Source organism: Solanum pennellii, chromosome 9 (assembly GCF_001406875.1).
Source record: "Solanum pennellii chromosome 9, SPENNV200".
NCBI classification, from domain to species: domain Eukaryota; kingdom Viridiplantae; phylum Streptophyta; class Magnoliopsida; order Solanales; family Solanaceae; genus Solanum; species Solanum pennellii.
In genome coordinates this window covers 3,715,106-3,737,978 of record NC_028645.1, presented here as the reverse complement: position 1 = coordinate 3,737,978, position 22,873 = coordinate 3,715,106, and the positions used below count along the sequence as shown (strand labels likewise).

Here is a 22,873-nt window from a genome sequence, read left to right as displayed (position 1 = left end):
ATATATATATATATATATATATATATATATATATATATATAAGTTTCATTTTCCATTGATATGGTTAATGATGAGTACAAATCATCAAATTGAATACGATCCCTTTTATCTCCTCAACAAAATTTAGGATACATATTTTACGTGTTTAAGACAAATCCCACCTCATTTTTCCAGGTAGATTCAGACACCCTTGAAAACGTACGTATGAGTAGTTGTTTAATAAGTAGATGTTGGGAAAAAAAGACACATAAAAAAATAAAATTGTATAATTGAGGTTGTTGGGAAGCTTTGTGTCTTCCAAATCTCAATAATAAAAAAAAATATTGTGTCATCTTATAAGATCAATCATTAACACATATCTCACATGCCCCTTCCAATATCTTTAATTTTATTAAAAAGATAAAGTCAAAAATCACCTTCCATTTAACTTAATTTGGCTCCAATTCACGAGCAATATTATTTATACATAAAATAAAATACTACCCATCTATTTAAGTTCACACAATCATTTATCATCGGAATATAATGCATAGAGTTACATGAAAAGTAAAAAATTCACATTTAATGAGATTGAAACGTAATAATCGAGTCAGTATAAATTGAGTTAGTTGATTGTTCAAAAAATATTTTTATTTTATCTATCAAATTTGTATATGCTTACGCCTTTATTAGTTGTCTTCTAAAACCTTAGAAACTATTCTTTCTTGCTGCCTATCTTTGAGTTTATCAACCAACCTAGCATTTTTATATCGTGGCGCTTGACGATGATGTAGTTGTAATAATCCTAATGAAAAAGTATGTTTTGTAATATAATAACTAGTTAACAAACAACCACTACCAAAGTATGAGGTTCATCTTTTATTTTGCATTAGATTATGTATTAAATGGGGTCGTTAAACATATGAAGGGTGTCTAATGGTGTCAATCTTGTATAAATAAAAAATAATGATACTTATGAAGAATATAATTAATCCACTAAGTAATTAGTTTTTTTTATAGATTTTGTCTATTTATGGTTAGTTAATTATATGTTCTATATATAAGCATTAAAGAATTAAGTACTTACCATCATGAGTTAATTAATACTTAATTGAAAGAACAAAATTTGAACAAATCGATCCTTACATGCATATTATATTGTTCATGTTTGATCATGGAATACATTTCAAATTGTTAGGTGAGGAATCTACCATGTTGTTGAGAGGATTTTTATTTTTAAAAATGTTAGCTACATTATCTTAAATATAAAATATTAGTGTCCAAATGGGGTGGAACAAGACAATATCATGAGATATTTGGGTAAAGTGGTGACTACTTTGAAAAAGTGAGGTGATAACAAGAATTAATAAATTAAATACTTCCAAATCTGGACTTGTCCAATTTCCAAGTGAGAAAACCTATCTGGTGGGGTATATCAACTTATCATAAATAAAGGTTTTTTTCATCGTAAATTAATATTATCGAATTATTCTTTTAAAATAATATATCATAGAAAATAATTCTCACACAAATAACTAAAAACTTATAATTTTTCGCATGAACTACAATTTATAAATTTTTTTAATATTTTCTCCGTATAAATTAAATAATTACTATTGACATGGCGTAAGTATTAAAAAGCATTCAATGATAGGAGTAATTTTTACTAAATCACACTTATTAAATATAAGTTATATAAATATTGAAAAATAAATAGTAATTAATATCAAGAATAAAATAAGTATAAAATAGTAAATTATTCATTAATTTTATAAATTAAATAAATATTATTAAACATTTCAAAATAATATAATGGACAAATAAATACGGATAAAAAAAGTATCATTCAATTAAAATAGTCATTAACTATTTTTCAAGAGAAAATTTGAGTGAAAAAACAATGTTCATTAATGTTATGTACGACATTTGATTACTTACTGAAACTCCGCTATAATATTTTTATCTTATAATCATAACAGCACAATAATAATTATAATAATAACAATAATAATATCAACAAAATGAAATAATAACAATGTCTTGGAGAATTTAAAATGCAGCCAGGTATACGTGAAATAATAATGACCAAGTCTTTCTTTAGTGAGTTGGCATTATTATTAATTCATTAAAATAAATCAAATGCATCTTAAAATAAATTAAAAATAAAATATTAGATTGTATTAGTGCAATGTAACATATATCTGCTTAAAGATTATATTAGACCAAGAACAATGAATCATAATCTAAACAGGTTGATACGCATCTTCCAATTTAATTAATCACTAATTATAGGGATTAAAATAAAAGAGTACTGTCGGTAATTATATTTAATTGAGCTAATATTTTATAATTATTTGATGTTGATAATTATTAATTTGGCATCTAATTAAGTAAGTATACAATTATTTTCTAAGTACTATGATTATATATTAATTAACATGTGTTTCATCGAAACTAGAATTAAACTTGAGTCAAAGTGTTGCTCTTTGCGTCATAGAAAACCATATAAATAAACAAATAATTAAAAGGAAGGGTATGTTGGGATTAGAACCTATATATATATATATATGTATCAAATATTAACTTGTCAATTATAAGTTAGTTCATTAAGCTATCAAAACATATAATACATAGTCAAAGTTAGCTATTATTTTTTAACATTAATCCAAACAACACAACAAAAATTACTATAGATATAGACATATAGTGCAGGGTGAAAAAATATTATTTTTACAAATTTACAATTGACTATTCTGATTAATTAAGAATGTGCGAGGAAAAATGCTGTCCTTGGATCACTAATAATTTGGGTCAACAATAACAATCAACGTACAATTATGTTTTATATGATAATGCGTAAATTCATAAAAAAAAAATTGGCCAGGGTGGTTGGACTAATTTCCGCGCCTATCAGTAAGATATCATGTAACTTTGTCCGTCAAAATTATGACAGACGAAAAGAATCATCTGACGATTTTTCTAATCTCCACTAAAATTTAAACCTAAGACTTTGAGAAGTCTCAATCACTTGATTGATTATTGAGTCACGCTCGGAATGACATTGCTACTTATATCGTGTAATTCAAGCCGTTATCTTGGTAGGGAGGAAGGGGGTGAGCGCATGGACGGAGTTAGTAGTTTGTAAGTGGATTTCTTCGAATTCAGTAGGTTGTTTAAAGAAAATATATATATATTAAATTTAAAATTAATATTATCTAAAATTATCATTATAAAATTTAAAATCATACAATCGAAATTAATCTTAATTTTGCTCAACAAATTTATCTAAAAAATACCTATCTATTTAAAAAATATCTTGGATAGTGGATAATAAAGAAGTTTTAGACCAAGTGTAGTTACGTCTATATTTTTGCTTGATAAATCGAGTTTCACTTTTTTGGTTGGACTTGTTTTATTGATTGATAAGATATGATTTTGATGGACCACAAAGACTTGATGATCATCAATTATAATTGCATCTCAATCCTAAGAAGTTAGGTCTTTCGTGGTAGGCTGTAAATTTTAAAGTGATAGAAAATAAATAAATTTTAAAGTGATAGAAAATAAATTATGATTATAAAAAAATAAAGAAATAAGAATATTTTAAAGATAAATAATACATGTACAATTTTATTCCTTCTTATTCTTCTCTCGTATATCTCGAATGTAGAAAAATTTATGAAATTTTCTAAATGTCTTTTTAAGGAAATATATTACTCTCTCTATATGCATGAACTAAGATTTACAATAGAATAACCTACGAGACCTCGGTTCCTAACTGAAATTGAACTCGTTTTTATAAATCATGAAGGTTTGCATTTTTTTCTTTCTTTTCACTCAATTCTAACATCAAACTTATCCATCGAACTAGGAATTGATAAAGTTTTGTATGTATTAGAACATTAGGAAAAAAAAGGAATTTTAGAAAATAAATTAATAAGAGAAAACTAATTAGTTATTTGGTGAAGAAAAACATAAAATTAAGTTAAAGTATTTTCACAAAAATTGTCTGATATTTCACTAATCTCATGTGGGTTGGAATTTTAGGTTGATAATGTGAATTTTTTTTATTATTTTTAGTTTCAAGCTACCATATTTATAGACAAATTGAACTATCCGTTGTTTGTTTAATTTACTAATTAGTGGTAGATGAAATAAAAAGTTCATACACTACAATAAATAAAGAACTTGATAATAATAACATCATTGTCATTATTATATTATACTCAGTAATAATAATTAGGAATATTTATAACTAATGATTTATATAAATATTACTAAAATTTTTAATGATTCTAAATACATTAATATTAATTATCACTAAATATTGCTAAAAATAAGCTATTATCCCTAAACATTTTTCAAAAAAATAGTGATATACTATAAAAGGTAATAGTCTATGAAATGATACAAGTATTTTGATCTAGAACTCTCAATTAATTAATTAGGACCTACATATATACTGTCACAAATAAATTGCCCTTTAATTAATTAAGAACCATTCAGGACCACGCCTAACTATTTACAGCAACTCCATACCCTACTTTTTATGAGATAGTAAAATTCGATAAAATATATTAGCTGAGTTAGAATTTTTATCAAAAATGTAGAAGAAAATATACGAATTTATCGAAGGAGGTTCAATATAATGTCTATAATATATATTAAAGAATATTTTTAACTATTATATAATTTTTTATCAAACTCTACCTGGCACTATCCCCAGAGGCGGACCCACATGGTGTCCGCCGGGTGCTCGAGCACCCATTAACTTCGTTGCGGAATATATATATCTATGTAGAAATTGATAGGTATTTGTATAAAATTAACATAGAGCACCCAATGAATAAATGATTTAGCTGGCTCAATGGCTCCTGGATGGGTACTTTAGACTTTTTTAGTGTTGTTGTACCAAGGTTCGAATCTCACTGTTAACACATATTTTTTATAATTTCACTTTAGAGCACCCACAACTTTAAATTCCTAGATCCGCCACTGACTATCCCGTTTTGTACAATATTGAATTACATACTTTACCTAGTGATGTTACAATATAGTGTCATACTATTTGAGTTTTTAGAAGAGTATAAATGTGTGAGATGGATGTTATCTTCTTACACAAATTATTAAATGTTGATATTGTTGGGTAAATATAGGCCATGCTCTATGCCTCTATGTATATATATATATATATATATATATATATATATATATAAAACTATTATAATATTAATTAATAAGTAATATATATACTTGTAAGGAGTAAATTGCACAATGATGTAGGGTATATAGGCACGTACAGCCAGTTGAATATATGTTTGTAGCACACAATGAACAAGTGATTTTTTGTTATACATATATATATACACTCTATTATTGTGTGCAATCATATATTTATGTTAGTAACCAAAAAATATTTAAAAATATTAAATCACTATGATAATAAAGAATTTAGTGGTAATTATTTATTAAGTGTAATCATATTATTATCTTTATATTATAATTAACATACTTATGAACATTTACAATCGACATTATATATAAATATCGCTAAAACCTTTATTGACTTTGAATGTTATATCATTAATTTAATTATATATATTTCGACTAAATGATCCTTTTGTTGTAGTGTATGAGAAACAACCACATACTACTCATGTCATTATCTTTGAGTTTTGCTATTATTTTTATATTTTTACACTTTGATTATCGTTTTATCTTGTCATGACTATTATTTTAATATTTTACATGATTGACTTCATTTCCCTTTTTTTTTGTTATACTATTTTGAATTTAATTTTTTTTGAATTGATGCTCTATCGAAACAGTCTCTCTACATTAAAACTAATGATAACATTTGCTTATATTTTATTGTTTTAAATTTTACTTTATAAAATTACACCAAATATATTATCATTGTCGTAAGAAGCCACGTCTTCACTTTTTCTAGCTGTTACGCCTCAGAAAAATGGCCCCAATTTGTCCTTTTAAAATCATATTATATTTTGCTATCATATTATATTTTGCTATTAAATAATATTTAATTACCAAAAAGCGTGCTGCATGGATCATAGAGTTGTAGGCCCACTTATTTGTGGGCCCACAAATACACTCAGGCCCAATTAATTTCAGCTGCATTCTGCCACCGCCCATTTCTTTCTCCTTTTTTTCTCCCACTTCTTATACCAACATGTGTTTTAAATTTTTATTTATTGTTAAAATATTTTTAAACTATATGAAATTATATTAATATATTCGTAATTAATGTTGTGATTTAAAAATATCTTTTGTGATCAATAATTTGATCGATACTTAAAAAGTATAAAATATCTTTTTTTTAATAAACTGTCTTTCATTTCCTATTTAAATATTAGAAACCCCTTGTTTGGAGTTAGGTACTTTCATGTTGAAGGTCTTAAGTTCGAAATTCCTTAAGGAATTTATCTTTTGGTTTGATTTCGTCGCACCTGACTTGCCTAGTGCGGATTACCTCTCCTGTGTGATTAGAGAGCTATTGCACAAGAGCGAAAGTTTTACGTCACTACAAGAAAATTGGGAATTTTCATGGGGATTAGTATAAAAATTCGTAGGGAACTTATTTTCCTGTAAATTTTCATATTAATCTTCAGAAAAATCTCTATATAATTCATAATTTTCTTGTATATCTTGTGCGGATTCAAAGGATAATGGCTATGAATCCCTTATTATAAAACAAAATATCAGGAAAATGCTATTCATATCAATTTAATTAATGTGTTGGAGCTAGGTAGATTGGATAAAATGGTAGAAATATAATAAAATGAGAGTGGTTGGAATATGTATTTATCCTCAAGGTCCCATTATAAGTGTGGTCCTAAATTAATTAATTACATTCACAACTGTAATTTCTCAAGAAATTTTATTTCCTCTTCCAGAATTTTCGATTTTTTATTATATTCTTACTAAAATAGAAGTTTCAAAGAAATAAAAGATTTTGATGATTTAATCTATTTAAGTATTATAAAAAAAGTTTTTATATGATCTTTTTATTTTGTCTTCATTTATAAAAAAAACAAGCCGACATAATAGGTAATGACGATGAATTAGAGTTTTTCTTAGAGATATAAAGGGACATGTATCACACGTATAAAATTTGATAAAATTTCATATGAGTTTCTAAAATCTATCATTAACGGATTTTTAAGAACGAGTACAAATTTTAATGAATTTGAAAGAGATTATATTGAGAAATAATCTATATGAAACTTTCGACACTTCAATTTGTGTCAAGGATCATGATAAACGTTGTGGAAATCGTTAATATACCATGTATGACTAGCTCAACAAAATCAATTAATTTAGATTTGACATAACATTATCCTAATACATATTTATTTAAATATATTACATTCAACTCGTTTATTTGATACCCTGACCAAAAATGTGGTTGCACCAAACTTTTGTTATTTCCAAGTCCTGTCTTAATCCACTACTACCTGCATAGTTGGATGGCATTTATATTAATGTCCCTTTTTTCCTGTGTTGTTTTTATTTGATATAATTTCTACCTGCTAATAATCTTTTAAATCCCCAAAAAAGAATTATATAGTGAAGAAATATTTTCAAAAGAAAAATCTTCTTGATTATAAGTGAATTTACCTACTGTTTATGTATGTACGTATTAGTTATTTTTCACTTTTTATTCAGCATAAAATAATACATTGATTTCCTTATAATTTGTACATATATTAGTTATGTGAAATTTTTAAAATCTGAATAACCAATCAAACATCTTATTAATTTTATATATAAATAACTTAATTTTATTTAGCTATTAAATGTGATATAAGTTATAAAAAATTAATATACGAATAACAATCGACTCACCAAAATAGTGTTATTTTCTGAATAATAGTATTGTTAGGTCCGCAGGTGTCTTGTCCAATAAATTATTTGTCTTTTTTATTTCTTGTTCTACTATGAAATTATTTGTCAATTAAGAAACATTTTAATTAATTGCATGATTCATGTGGGAAAAGTTAAATTACGTACTGTTACTTTTTCACTCCTAGACCTAAGTCCTACCTAATAATTAATGACACCAAACTTAGTAAATTTAGAAAATAAAATGACATATGATGTCATTTAATTATTAATCAAGTTATAACGTAAGAGTTGTTACGAGTTTTATTGTATTGTACTGTTAGTTATATATTATGTTTATTTTGATTATTACTTAAATTTCATTATATTCTATTATATAAATTTATTGTTAAATAATGATAAAAAATCTATTTTATGTAACGATCGATTTGGTGTGACGGTAAAAAAAACTTAATCCTAAGCATCTTTTATATGTTCATTTCATCGGCACGGTTAATTGTATTTCGTTTCTGTCGGTTTCTCAAGATATAAATACATATATACATGGTTTTTTCTGAAGTTAATGGGTGCACGTACACCTCCATATTGACATATGAGTTTATCTCTAATGACAAATAACGATACATCTATTTAGATTTATTAAAATAATACAATATGATATAATATAAACCGTAAAGTATAAAGTCTATCTTAAAAGTGTAATTAAAGGGTCTTCATGATGTCAAATTAATACGTCTCTAATTTTGGACTTCTATTTCTTTTCATATATATATATATAGGTCAAACAATTGGCAGAAATTTTGTCACCGACCAAATTGGAAAATAATAATAATTGAAATTAGATAATCATGAGGTATTAAAACAACCTGTCACGTTCATTTTATGCCTAACTTTGAATAGGAAATATAAGACTGATTGTCAATTTCATTAAAATTTTCTACTTTGGTATAAAACATATTTATATTCATCTTAGTTAAGCTTTTATATTTAATTTATCCTCTCTTGGAATAAATAAAGGGTCTAGATCTGACTTCCACTTAATTAGTCAATTAGCAATCAATTAAAAATCATCAATCAATATGAATAAGACCAAGGAGTTTTTATAGATAATAACAAGGTCCTTATTTTTCATTAAAAAGCAATAGTTTTTATCAGTTTGTTAAAATCTAATGTTTAATCATAATTTTGTCTTTACGAAATTTGAAATTTTTTCAATTTTTCACCCGATATTTTAAAACACCAACTAAATTTAAATCATGCACTGCAGAGTCTATACTAGGAATGAAAATCTCGATTGACTATAATATAATGTTAAAGAAATTTGACGATCTAGTTACATATCAAAAGTTTGTGTTTTCGATTAATGACCATTCTATTCCATTTTTCTTGTTGATCTACTTTGGTGCCTTTGACCGGAGAGGGCGGGGGTTGGGTGGGGGTGGAGGGGCATAAAATGAGTAAATCTCAGGGAGAGACACGAATTTAGGAATTAATTTTAGTTTAGTCGATAATCGTTGTAGTCTTAGCTGGTAGACTAATTTAAAGGATCTAACTTAAACAATTAAACTTAGTGCGAGAATCACAGAAAATGTGCAATTCTAACTAAGGAGTAAGGACAATAATTTAATTTAAACAAACTATATGGGGCTAATATTAACGATTTCAAAATGTGTTCGTTGCCCAAAAATACAATTATAAGAGATAACCCCCACTTGAAATCTTAGCGAAATATTGAATTTCTTATTTCATATCTGCTTTTCGTGAAAAAACTAGTCCTTGTTATTATATCAAAATTTAGTGAAATCGCCCAAAGTGACAAGGCCCAATTTGATAATACCGGCCCATATTGGTTACAATTTGTTCTTTCTACAATATATACATTATATACATTTTCTAGCAAGAAGTTGAATGAACATCACTTTTGCAATGCATATATATTTTTCCTTTCTTTGACATTATTCAAGAAATACAAACCAATTGGAATTTGGATGTATATTTTTTTTATTGAACATTTAAGAATCATATTATTATAAGTAGAATCACTTCATTAGTAAATTTCATTTAAAGATCGATAGTATTGAGAGAGCCAATTGGATATGATATTGACCTCTCTTCCTCTCACTTGTTGAAGCCATTTTGGATCTTCTTTGCTTGACCATCTAAGATCCACATGATGTGCACCTACAAGTCATGTAAAAGGAAATTTAAAAGAAGCAACCACACAAATATAAATTTTTTTTTTTTTAAAAAAGTATTATTAAAAAATTAGAACACGCACACACACATGCACACACTACATTACATTAAGAGATATGTTACATTAGTGAATCTTACTAACCTTCTTTCGCGACGATCGCAACTATGCTCCTAGATATGTCCTTAAGCACTCTGTCAAAAAATATAATACAAAAATAATTTAAGAACTTGTGAATGCTACGTAACGCTACTAAAAATCACTATTTTTCCACCTGAAAATGTTTTCATGTTTATAAATTAGGAATTTTCCCCTATTACAGCGATAACATATTTTCATTCCTGCATTTTTCCAGTAAGTCGATTCCGTGGAAAAATTATGTTTTAAAGCATAAATCTTTTACTAATTCGTGGTGAGAAAAACTTTTGTTTCTAGTAGCGTAAAAGAGAGATGTGACCAACCCTGCACCACTCCATGGATCTCTTAGCCCATTAAAGAAGATTATGTTGCTTCCAAATCTCTTTAATACCCTTTCAATATTCTGAAAAATAAAATAAAATGTTATAAGGTGGTTTGGGCCTGGGTTGAAAAGTTGTCATTTTGGGCCGGGCTATAAAGATCCACTTACATATCCACCAAATTCTGTAGTTACCCAATTTGGTCTGGGCTCAACACCAAATATTGATTTGCAAAATTGGGCTCTTTCATTGTAATCCCACTTGGAGGGTGGAAATATGCTCTCCTTGTTGTTCCCGTCGGTCGGCATAACCATCTCCGTGCATGACTGCAGTATTACTAATGTCAGCATTACTTATATATCATATTCAGCGTTATTTCGTGTATAAATTCCACGAAACGAATCAGACTAAGTCCAGTTTATATCAAAGTAGACTACTGGTGGTTTCGTAAGGGCTTTAGGAAAAGACGTAACTGCTCTTGTCGGAAGACAGGGCTACTATGCTATATGGTAAAGATCTCTCGCACCTGGATCAGGCTAGAAACAGTGAGTCTTCTCTTTTCAGGGTTAGACTATACAGAACCAGAACAGTATACTGATTGACTAATTAAAATTCCTTTTCCTTTAATCGAAAGTGTTGAATTGAACATTTTGAAATAAACAACTTATTTTTTTATTCATCCCCTTAGGTAATCAACTTGACATGAAATTGAATTAGTGCTACTAAATTTTGAATATTAATTAGTACTAAAGTTTTTTTAAAAAAAATTAAAGTTGTCCAGAATTTTTATAAAAAATAGTCCTAGCTAACTTACCTAATTATGGTACGTAGCATTGGACATTCAAATTTAAGCCATAATGCAACTACTTTGTACGTACAACTATGTTCGAAGCATGTTATTTTTCGTAATTAATTTGAACGATTTTATAATACCTGCCAAGTCCATCCAGCAAGACCATGAGGATCAGAGTGATCGTTAAGATCGAAACAAGTGGCACTTCCAGTGTAGTTGTAATATATGTTGGCAGCACCATAAATTTTCTCAAATGTATCATTTCCACTCTTTGGGTCATCAATTGCCTTGCACATCTACGTTATTATTATCATTATCATCATCAGTAGTTGAATCAGAATATTTTTACTAAGATATATAAAATCCAAAGAAATAGGCGTACAAATTAATCGAAAAAAATTCGACATCTATTATACATTATTATATTTTGAAACTATCGAACTTTGAGAATTTATAACAAAGCCATTGGACTTTGTTCTAGATTAATTAAAGCACACAATTTATGCATTTGTATCAATTAAATCACCCAATGCAAAATATATTTTACTTGTATGATTATAATATATATATTGTTGGAATACTAATATAAAAATTATCGCATTTTATTTTGTAGAACTTTTGGGCATCTTTTCTAAACACAATTGGATTTCACGGGAAGTTAAATATTTATCATTTTTGAGTTGTCAATCAAATTTTTGAAAGAGACACACACTATCACTGTCAGTATACTAAAAGTATTTTTTTAGCGGCAATAAATATATATATAGAAAAAGTACTAAAAATTTTTATCAGTATTATTTAATTGTATTAGATTCAATATCGCTATATAACTTATAAACATTTATAAAAAGTAATCATTACTATTAAAAATATATATTCAATGATAATAAAATTACCGTTAATTAATTACCGCAAAAGTAGGTAGAGTTCAGCAAATACCTTATAATGTGAGGATAGAAAATTACTTTTTTTTCAAATTAATTTTAAGCATGGTTGGCATATGGATTAATTTAATAAGAAAGAGAAAAAGTTGACAGACAACTATATCTTTTATTAAAGCTGTACATAATAATAAATTTTTCTTTTAGTGATATTAATTACTTTATACTTTACCATGACAAAAAAAAATAAAGCATGCATTAATATAAACTACTTTATAATATTAATGAAATTAAAAAAAAATTGTACCTGTTTGACTGGATAGGCTGGCAATGGATTAAGAAAATTAGAAGGAGTTGGATAATCAGTCATGGCTGTGTACACAAAGGCTGTATAGAGCCAATTTTCAAGAGCACCTTGACTAATATAATTCCTATAAAATAATTTTAAAACAAATATTATTAATTAATTATTTTTATTTCTCATATTCATGAATGCCAATTAAAACATTCACCTTATTTTTTGCTTTACAAAAAATAATTAACTAATTGTTGAAGCTTCACTGATTCAAAGTAATTTAATTTATAAATTTAATTTATAAATTCTAAATTCAGATGTTCAAAAATTATACGGAAAATATTATATGTTGTAATATTTTTCATATTGTTACGATCAATGAAAGTATGTATATATATACGTCTTAAAACGTTGATCCTAAGTTATGAAATTTGACTTTTTGAAAAAATGAAAATCTGACGAGTAAAAGTGAACGGAGGAAGTATTAATTCTTACTTGCATATTCTGAATGATTTTCTGAGTTTCTCTAATCCACTTTTTGTTTTAGCCATATATTCAATTTGTTTCCATGAACCTTTAATCACCTTGTAACAATTATTACTTTCACCCTGTTTTTTTAAGTCAAGTAAAAAAAGTAAGTGACAAAAAAAAAAGTACACAACTAAACAATTACTATTATTATTACACTGAAAAATATTCAGTTTTTCATATAGATATTTTGATTGATATATGAAAAAGTAAAAAATAATAATGTTTAATTTCATAAATAATTTTTTTTTTGAAGTTTCTCAGTATTTCAGTGAAAATTTATTTTTCATCATGCATTTTTTTAGTGAGTATAAGAAATCATGATTCATAACACAAATTTTCACATATCTGCAACGAAAAAAATATCTTTGTTTCTAATAATACATGTTATCTTATCGTAAACCTTATCTCCATTTTGGCCTTTGATATTCAACAACTTATTTAAAAATACATATTTTAATTATATTGATGCATATATAGCATAATTGGTAATACATTTTTCCTTTGTTATGAGGAAACGTAACGCTTGAAAAAAACAAACAAGAAAGGAAAAGAAAGATTATTTTACGGAATATATGTTATCTCTCATCATCATAAATATTAAATAATTAATTTTATTCATCAAAGCTCGAACAAATCGAAAAAAAATAATTGTTTTTTACCTTAAAGTCTTGTGTAATGATATTATTAAATGAATATGGAGAAGTGATATTGCCAAAGTTGAGAATTGGTGCAGAAGAAGCCAAGGCCCCAATGGTCACATGTGGGTATTTTAACCTAAACCATGCTGCCAACACTGCATTGTCACAAAGAATATAATATTAAAATATAAATTTCAAATCTCGAAATATCAGTTGATATTTCAAATGATCACTCGTAAAGTTACTTTCTTCATTTTAAAAAAATTAAAATTGAAAAAAAATTAACTTTCTGAAATATAATTGTTTTAAACGATCATCTGAGAAATCAATCCTCGAAAACATATATACATACTTCCACCATAAGAACCCCCAAAAACAACAACAGGTGAGTCAATGGCAGTCAAGTTGTTCTTGAGATCAATAATAAGAGTAGCATAATCTGCTAATGCTTGTGTTGAACTCAAATAACCCAATGTAGTCTTATTTGAATATGCTATTGTCTTGTCTCCTCCATAAGGTATTGACTTCCCATAATACCTATGCTACAATGTAAACATACATAAAAAAAAACACAAAAATGAACGAGTTATTAGAAGCGTTGTAATGCCTTCACTATAATAAAAATAACTTTTAGCGGCAATAAATAGATACATGAATAAAGAGCGTTAAAGTCTTTACCGACATTAATTAAGTGTCATTCGATTCAACGTCGCTAAAAGTCTTTAGAAACATATACAAAGAATGTTAATTATCACTAAAAATATATACTTCACGGCAATTGCTAATTAGTTACCGCTAAAGCTCATTTTTTATGTAGTGGTTGTATAACAACTTTACAAGAAATTAGGCATAAAATAGCCCTTTTTTGCTTTTTAAAGTATTAGTGAGAAGTAAAGACCACACTCCAGAACTGTAGTGTTTGTTATGGTGTTTCTTATCTATGTAGAATATATTACTTAGGTTAAATTGATGATAAGTTACAAAACAATATATAGTGTTAATTGTTCTAACAAGTAGCTTGATGAGTACCTCAATGAAGACTAGGAGGGCATTAAAATGAGGAGCAATTTCAAACATGAATCCAGTATTTTGAGTGAACCATTCAATGTTACCTTCATTGCCAGTGTAAACAAAGATTGGAGCATTATTCTTAGAACCACCCCAATATTTGTCATTCAACAAATATCTTTGTTGAAAAGTTTGTGGATTATTAAAATTGAAGTGGTCAAGAATTTGTATGAAGTACTTTGTGTCATAATTAAACTTCCCTTTAGATGGCAAGTGATCATCAAAAGAAGAAGGGAATTTTGGTGGAATTTTGGCTAAGGAGATTGGAGAAAAAAACACAAGGAAGAGAAGAATTAATCTCATTTTCATTTGTTTCCACAACCTACAAACAAACACCACTAAGGGTATATATATATATATATATACTCTGTTAAGGCTTTCTTCTGGTTTTCTTACTTTATTTGAAGTTAATTTTTCTATCATAGACGTTTTAAGTTTTCCTGAAAGGAAAATATAATTTTCTTTCATACTTGAGTTATTTTCCTTTGGAGAAAAAGTTTGAACCGTTTAAATTGAAGACTCATTTTCTCATATCAAGAATACAATAGCATTCACAATTTTGTCAAAGGGACTTTTGTTTGGGGAGAGATTTTTCTCTACAATAGTTTTAATATCTTTTTTTATTAGTTTTTCATATATAGGTCGATCGGCTAAACCATATAATAATATTTATGTTTTTAATATACGTTTTTATCATCTGATTTATTGGTACATGGTTTACAATTATAAGATTCCGCATAACATCATGATTCAACGTGTCTCAATTTGTACGACACAATTTTTTTTCTTAGTCAGTCAACTAAAAAAAAAATTAACACATTTCTATATTTGATAAATATTCATGCCATCAATATTTTACATGTTTTAGGTCCCACATATTTTGGTAATATCCATAAAGTTTAAGACATCTTTATATGTCTTAAACTTGTCAAGTAATATCTCATTTGAGAAGGAAGAAAGAAGTACTATATATAGGGTCCATAGAGAAAAAAGGAATCTATAAATAGTGGTATATAGTTTTAATTTTGCGAATGTAGCAAACATATAATATTATGATGATATTTAACATATTAATTAATGTAACATGTTAATTTTTCATATTACTAATTAATTTCATATGTTATAAATAATTTCATTAAATAATTTTACGCAATCAATATATGTTAATGGTTTATAGCTGATTTAAAAGTTAGTTATATTAATATTAAATTCTACATAAATAATATCTGAAGAATTATTTGATAGCTAATTAAAAAGTAAACTATTTATACGAAACCTATTTAAAATAATAAATTTTTCACAATTAATTTGCATTGTATTGATAGAAAAAATGGTGTGGTGGACCCGGGCTAAAGTTTTTGTTGTAAGCTTTGTTGGACTCCAAATCTATACTTAAAAATTAAATGTCGTTATTATCGAGAAAGTTCACATCAAAATCATCGTTTTATTATAATGTAAGCTTTGCTTTCTATGGTTTCTAACTTTAGTATTGTTAGGATTTATTTGTCCTAAATTTCTTATCATAAATAGGTTTTTCTTTTAGGAAAAGGTTTTGGATTGACTAATCTTTTTTCTGGTAGGAAAAGGTTTAGGACTCTATAAATAGAGGAATGTTCCTTCTAACTTAATCAGCATTCACAATGTAATGTAGTCTTAAGGGCTTTGAGAGTTTTGGTTAGAGGGAGAATTTATGAGTCACAAGCTTGATACATTATCACTTGTGTGAACCTCCCTTGTATTCCGAGTGAATTGGTTGAGGTTGTTTCCCTCTGTATTTTGTACTCTCATATTTATAGTGGATTGCTCATCTCCTTTGTGGACGTAGGTCGATTGACCGAACCACGTTAAATCTTTGTGTCTTTTGGTATATTTCTCGTTGTCTTCTTACTCGTGGTCTTTCGAGGTTTGCTTTGCTAGCTTCCGCGTTTACACCTGCTTATTTTCGGTCCTATTAAGTGGTATCAAAGCCAGATTCAATGACGGAGTCAGGATTAGTTGTTCGATAATTGATATGCCAAAAATTGAAATTTAGAGTACTTATTCGTATAAGTTTTGAATATTTAATATTTTGTTTGAAAGATCGAATTAATTTATTCTTTCAACTTTGAAAATTAGTCAAATTGACTTCCAAAAAGCGCAACGTGACAATTAAAAGTGGACAAAGAGAATATTAACTATAGATACCCAATTTTCCAAAATTGTACTTGAATACCTCCGTTTACTTTTACTTATTCATTTTAACATATAAAAAAATATTTTTATTTTTTAAAAACATTATTTTTACTGTTAGCATTAACTACTCATTTCTTAAATTCATAAAAAATGATATAAAAAATAATTTGCTCTTAGTTTTTTCCATGCAAAATTTCATTAAAAATCAAACAAAGTAAAAATGAATAGAAATGTAAGACTTTGTCTTTGTGTTTTCACCCTCAGAGTAGAACAAGTGGTAAATAGGTGAGTTATGAAGATAGCTAGTGTTAACTAGTGAGGATAAATACTACTCAAAAGTATAACTATAAAGATATATTTGTTATATATAACATAGAGAAATATAACTAATAAGGGAGAATATGATCATTTTTCGATAAATATATAACAATTGAAAACAACTTGTGAAAGATTTTACTAAATGAAAGTACCAAAAATAGCATTTTATAAAGATTTAGCTTAATTGTCATTTAGACCATTGAGGTTGTAAGAAATGATCACTTATCCCCTTATAGTCTTAAAAAATGGTAGATACACCCTTAAATTTATGAGTATATACTAGTGTTGACGCCTCTATTGACACAAGTTGAAGGGGCATCATAAGGTTGTGTATTTAATTTTTAGTTAGCGATATTATTATAATTTCTTGACACCCTTTAATGAAAATTTTGATTCTGCCATTGAGAATATAAATATATATAGATATATATAGATATATATTTGGAGGATGAATTAATTATTCATATATATACACATACCTCAATGAAGAGTAGGAGGGCCTTAAAATGGGGTGCAAAATCAAACATGAAACCAATGTTTTGAATAATAAATTCAATATTTGCTTCACCTCCAATATATACAAATATAGGTGCATTTTTCTTGGTACCACCCCAATGTTCATCATTTAAAAGATACCTTTGTTGGAAAGTATTATAACTTTGTGGATTATAGTTAAAATGGTCAAGAATTTGAGTGAAATATTTTGACTCATAATGAAGTTGAATAGAGTGAACACAAAAACAAAAAAGGAAAAGGGAAAAAGAGAAAAAAAATTAAATTTGTTTTCATGGTCGAGGGGTTATTATTCATTGTATATATGAGGATGGGTCATATATAAAATGAATTATTCTTGTTTTTATAGTTAGCTAGATATGATTTTTTTTTAAAAAATAAGGCTAGAAAAGTGAATATTTAAGGATATTCTGCATCAACATTATCAGCTTTAAATGAAAAAAAAAAAAAACAAGAAGAAATATTATAATTATCAGCCAGTCCATAGAGGATCTGAAATTCCAAGAAGTTGATTTGAATCGTGGGTTCATTGCTAAATTAAAAATAATTTTTAGCGGTGATTAATTAATGGCAATAGCTTAATTGTCATTAAATATGTAATTTTAGTGACAATTAACACTTTTTGTATATGTCCGTAAAGCATTTAATGACAGTAGATCTAATGACACTCAACTAATACCGATAAAATTTTTAGTACTATTTATAAATATTTATTTATTACTGTTAAATATTGATTTTGTCATAGTGTGCTTATATGGACTGATCTCAAAAAGTAGAAAATTTGAGAAATTTTTCAATGATAGTTTTTCTAAGTTGTATATTTTCTTCATTTGAAGAGTAAAAGTGTGTTGTTATGAATCAAGTTCAATCCAATATAGATACTTAGGTCACACAAATAGTTATTGGGCTGACAAAAGCTATTAGGATCGAAAACAAGCAATAGATTCAAACTAATTTGGGATTTGAATCGAGTAGTGAGTGAGAAAACCGTTCCTTCAAAAGGAATAGTGATCACTAATATAGTAATTATGCATATTGAAGAAAAATGTACATCCTTTCTTCTTCTTCTAGAGCCTAAGTTTCTCATCCTCGTTCTTATCTCTATTCTTGGCTACTTGTTATTTAAATTTTCATTATAATTCAATGGTTCAAAACACACAATGACATTAGAAACACCCAACTTTGTAGAATCAAAGTTTTTTTTTGCAAGTATTCAAAACAATTTTCATGTATAATAAGATAAACAACTTCCACTACAATTTTAAAGTACAAATCCCTTGTTCATTAGATATCTTTCATTTTCTTAGACAAAAGATGGGATAAGGACATTCCTTTTTGTATTAATATAATATATATATATATAGTGGGATTAAAACACAACAACATTAGTCCTATTAGACAACAACACAATAATAGAGAGGGTGGCCTTTGCACACCACTACATTCTCTCTTTACACATGTTTATATCAATTAGAATGGGCTGCAAAGTAAGCCAATAGGCCCACTAATGGTGCATTAACATATGTTGTGGGCTCAGATTCTTGAAAATATGATCTGGCGTCTGGGAATGAGTCTGTTAAATTTGGCCCTCCAACAACAGCACCAATTAATCGATTTGGGTTTGGGTTTGGTGAAAAAAAGTATCGAGATCCCTCTTTGCAACCAATACGTGCTGAATGTGTGGCCACAGATGGCACAGAGCTACCCCTATGGTGAATCCTTTGTGGGTAATGTCGACCATACCCTACCATATATGACATTCTTTGAGGATTATCTCCGAGAATATAATCCACCTACAATTCATAAATCACTTTTCAGTCCGTTTCAAAAAAAAAATGATTACGTAGGATATGTTTTCATGAAAAAATAAGTAGATTTCTTACTTGTGTTAAGTAAACGAGATGAGATGGGGAGTGGGGGTTCGAGGATGAATAAAGGTTGAGGGATCGAGTGAGTAGAGAGAAGACAATATATTCAGAATATCACTTGTATAACTTGTTTTTCCTACTTTTTTTTTTCTTTCTAGAAAAGTCAAGATTTTCCTCATTTCTTTAATGTTTTGACCGATCAAACATGAAAAAATTAAAAAATATTTTTCTCTGTAAAGTCGTCTTACGTTACTTGAACTTTGCATATAGTTAAACTGTATTCGGATAAATTAAGACGAAGAGAGTAGTACCTGACGTTTGGCAATGTGTTTGAGGAGGGCAGGGGTGGCTGTCATGGAACCACATGGCACAACATGATTGGCATGACTAAGATAATTAGAATAAGTTAAGAGTAAGAAGGACAAAGATGTCACATGCTGCATGTTACAAACCCCAGGTTTGACAATGAGTCCACCTTCACACACAAACAACAATAAAATGACAAACAAAAAAACATTAGTATATAATTTTAATTTAATGGTTTATTATTAATTAATTAACTATTCCCAATTTACCTGGAGAATATTGGACTTGGGGATGAGAAATTCCAGGTAATATTGAACAAATGAATGCATCTGCATTTACTTGAAATGATTTTAGATCTGGTGCTTTTCCCATTAACACTTCCTGTCAAAAATTTAAAAAATAAAAATAAAAAATTATTTGAAATATTAAAACTTTATATTCCAACTAGTGGAGAATTAGTATAATTCCATGAGATAAGGAGAATCTAAGCACCAATGTAACTTGTCAGAGTAAATTTCGGAAACTCTTCACTTTCGATGTTTTATTTTGTCAGATTTTTCAAAATATATATTACTCTTGAAAAATTTGATACACATCCATTGATATCTTTGAAGAGTTCGAACAATATAAGGTTGGGGGTTGGAGGACTTACATAAAATATTACTCGCCATATTTTAATATATATGACTCACTTTTTTTTTCTGTCTTATACTTTACTATATTTAGTAACAATTTAATTAATGAAATGAACGTAGTCAAAATATTACTCCGTAGTCTTGATAGTTTCAGAAGTTAGTCATTCTTTCTTAAATTTTATGTCAAGTTAAATTACATTACATAAACTTGAGACGAAGACAGGTCAGAACCAGCTTATACTATTTATACATGATTCGAATTATTTCTTATATAACATAGTAAGACCTTCTTAGTGTATTCTCAAATTTTGAATTTTTTAATAAAAAAATTCTAACTCCGCTACTGAACGATAATGATAATTCTTAATCAACACTTCTATCGAGAGGTCCACTTGTATCATAACTCTAACTTTCTCTGTATGAAAGTATGTATATATATATATAAATATATGTAGATAAGCAACTGTCTTTTTGCACATGCTTACCACTAGTAAAGTCACTTCTCTTACTCTTTATTACTTCATGAAGGACTATTACCAACCTCACTTTTTTTTGTCTCATTTTAATTTTATATCATTTTTTGTCCACACACTTCACATGGAGCACTTCTATATATAGCTTTCACCTTCTTTTTTTTCATTTTATAATTTTAATTATATATATGTATATATTGATGCAAATAAGTTGAGTTTGAACACCAAACACACATGGAGCCCATAATAACCAAAACTCTATCATGTGGAATAATTACACACACACACACACAAAATTAATGATGATTAGTGTTTTGAAATTTGTTTTAAGGGGAAAAAATATCAATGTGCTTAGTTACTTGTTATGATTGAACCTTCTCTTTTTCCTAAAAAGGTTTAATTAGTCTTTCGATATTTATTCAGTAAATCATTTGATTAACATTTTAAGATGAAGCAGTTTTACGTTAATTTTCAAATTAAGAGTGGGCCCACTAAATGGACATTCTGATATGGATAACTATATCTATCTATCTACAGCATGTGATTGGCAGACTGAACAAGTCAAGAATAGATATCACAAGAATATATCTAAGTTATAAATGAGACAAGGACAGATTATTATGTAATGAGAAAAAAAGGAATGCAATTAATTAAGTACTAATAATGTCTCCTTATCCATATATAAATTAATTAATTAAATTACTAACCTTGGAAATAAGGACATTAATACCAGCATGTTTGTTGTCCCAACCAAATTCATTAATTGTATCTCCTGCTCTTAAAATTACTTCATTTTTCACTATGTACTCTCTATATTGCCTTCTTCTTGTTGCTTTATGTAACCATGCTGCACCCCAAAGCAATTCATCCTGTACATTCACCCAAAATTTATGTCAAACATTACTAATTTTGACTTGGAATAAGTAGACACGTGCGTCATATATGTATTACGTCATGTAAGTCGTGTGTTTACTTTTTTAATTTTATACACGTTTAAGTGTCGACTTGTGTGCGCGTAAATTGAAGGATATAGATATCAGCTAACACCAATTTAAGGACACGTTTATGTATTATGCAAAATAAACAAATGTGCCCTTTACGTGTGTGTCTACTTATTTTACTTTATACACATGTGTCAACTTTCGCCTGCGCAAAATTGAAGAATATAGATATCAACTAAGACCAGTTTAAGAACACGTTATGTGTTATGCTAGATAAACACATAGCTCCTACATATATCATGTCACGCAGGATCTATGTGTCTACTTATTCAACTTTAAGTGACTATTAATACATATACAAAATTGAAGGATACATATATAGGAGGGTGTAGATACAAAGTTAAGATTATATTAAGGACATATTTATCTATTATGCGAGATATACACAGGTCTCATACATATATCATGTCACGCAAGACTTGTGTATCTACTTATTCAACTTAAGTGTCTACTTATACATACACAAAATTAAAAAATACATATATAGAAGGATATAAATATAAGTTAAGATCAGATTAAGGACACGTTTATGTATTATACGAGAGTTTACCTGGTAACCATTAAAGTCACAATAGAAAGGGCAAACAGCAGAGTGTAGGCTGGAGCTGTATGCACCTCTATGTCTATTGGCAAAATCGAAAACCTACAAAAACAACCAAAAGACTGATTTTAATACAACGGTCATATTCTTTTTTTATTTTTAGCTTTTTTCTGCTAGATGACAGTGACATTTTAGAACTTCACATAATTTGTTAGACAAACCTATTTTTGTGACTATACATAAATATATTCATCAAATTTAAATGTTCACATATATAGATAAAAATGCATGTGTAATCAATCTTCATAATTCTAATAGCAAGATTTTGTTTAGAGTTAATCCCCCA

General features: G+C 27.6%; 2 protein-coding genes across 2 annotated transcripts in view; both read right to left on the bottom strand.

Moving 5' to 3' along the window:
- Nucleotides 1-9,746: 9,746 nt before the first annotated feature.
- Nucleotides 9,747-15,172, bottom strand: LOC107031340 (lysosomal Pro-X carboxypeptidase-like). Its single transcript, XM_015232665.2, has 10 exons — nucleotides 14,662-15,172; nucleotides 13,985-14,174; nucleotides 13,654-13,787; nucleotides 12,959-13,071; nucleotides 12,476-12,599; nucleotides 11,428-11,583; nucleotides 10,665-10,820; nucleotides 10,498-10,577; nucleotides 10,181-10,230; nucleotides 9,747-10,023 (listed from the first exon to the last, which is right to left on the bottom strand). The coding sequence occupies exons 1-10, from the start codon at nucleotides 15,166-15,168 to the stop codon at nucleotides 9,890-9,892; spliced, it is 1,644 nt and encodes a 547-aa protein (XP_015088151.2). The 5' UTR covers nucleotides 15,169-15,172; the 3' UTR covers nucleotides 9,747-9,889.
- Nucleotides 15,173-18,933: 3,761 nt separating this feature from the next.
- The window catches only part of LOC107031341 (endoglucanase 8-like), a 5,173-nt gene continuing 1,233 nt past the window's right edge, over nucleotides 18,934-22,873 (bottom strand). Inside the window, exons 3-7 of the mRNA XM_015232666.2 lie at nucleotides 22,537-22,629; nucleotides 21,693-21,854; nucleotides 20,147-20,258; nucleotides 19,883-20,046; nucleotides 18,934-19,496 (exon numbers count right to left, since the gene is read on the bottom strand). Of these exons, the coding sequence (XP_015088152.1) occupies nucleotides 19,170-19,496; nucleotides 19,883-20,046; nucleotides 20,147-20,258; nucleotides 21,693-21,854; nucleotides 22,537-22,629 (858 nt within the window). The 3' untranslated portion in view covers nucleotides 18,934-19,169. The remainder of the gene's footprint in view (nucleotides 19,497-19,882; nucleotides 20,047-20,146; nucleotides 20,259-21,692; nucleotides 21,855-22,536; nucleotides 22,630-22,873) is intronic.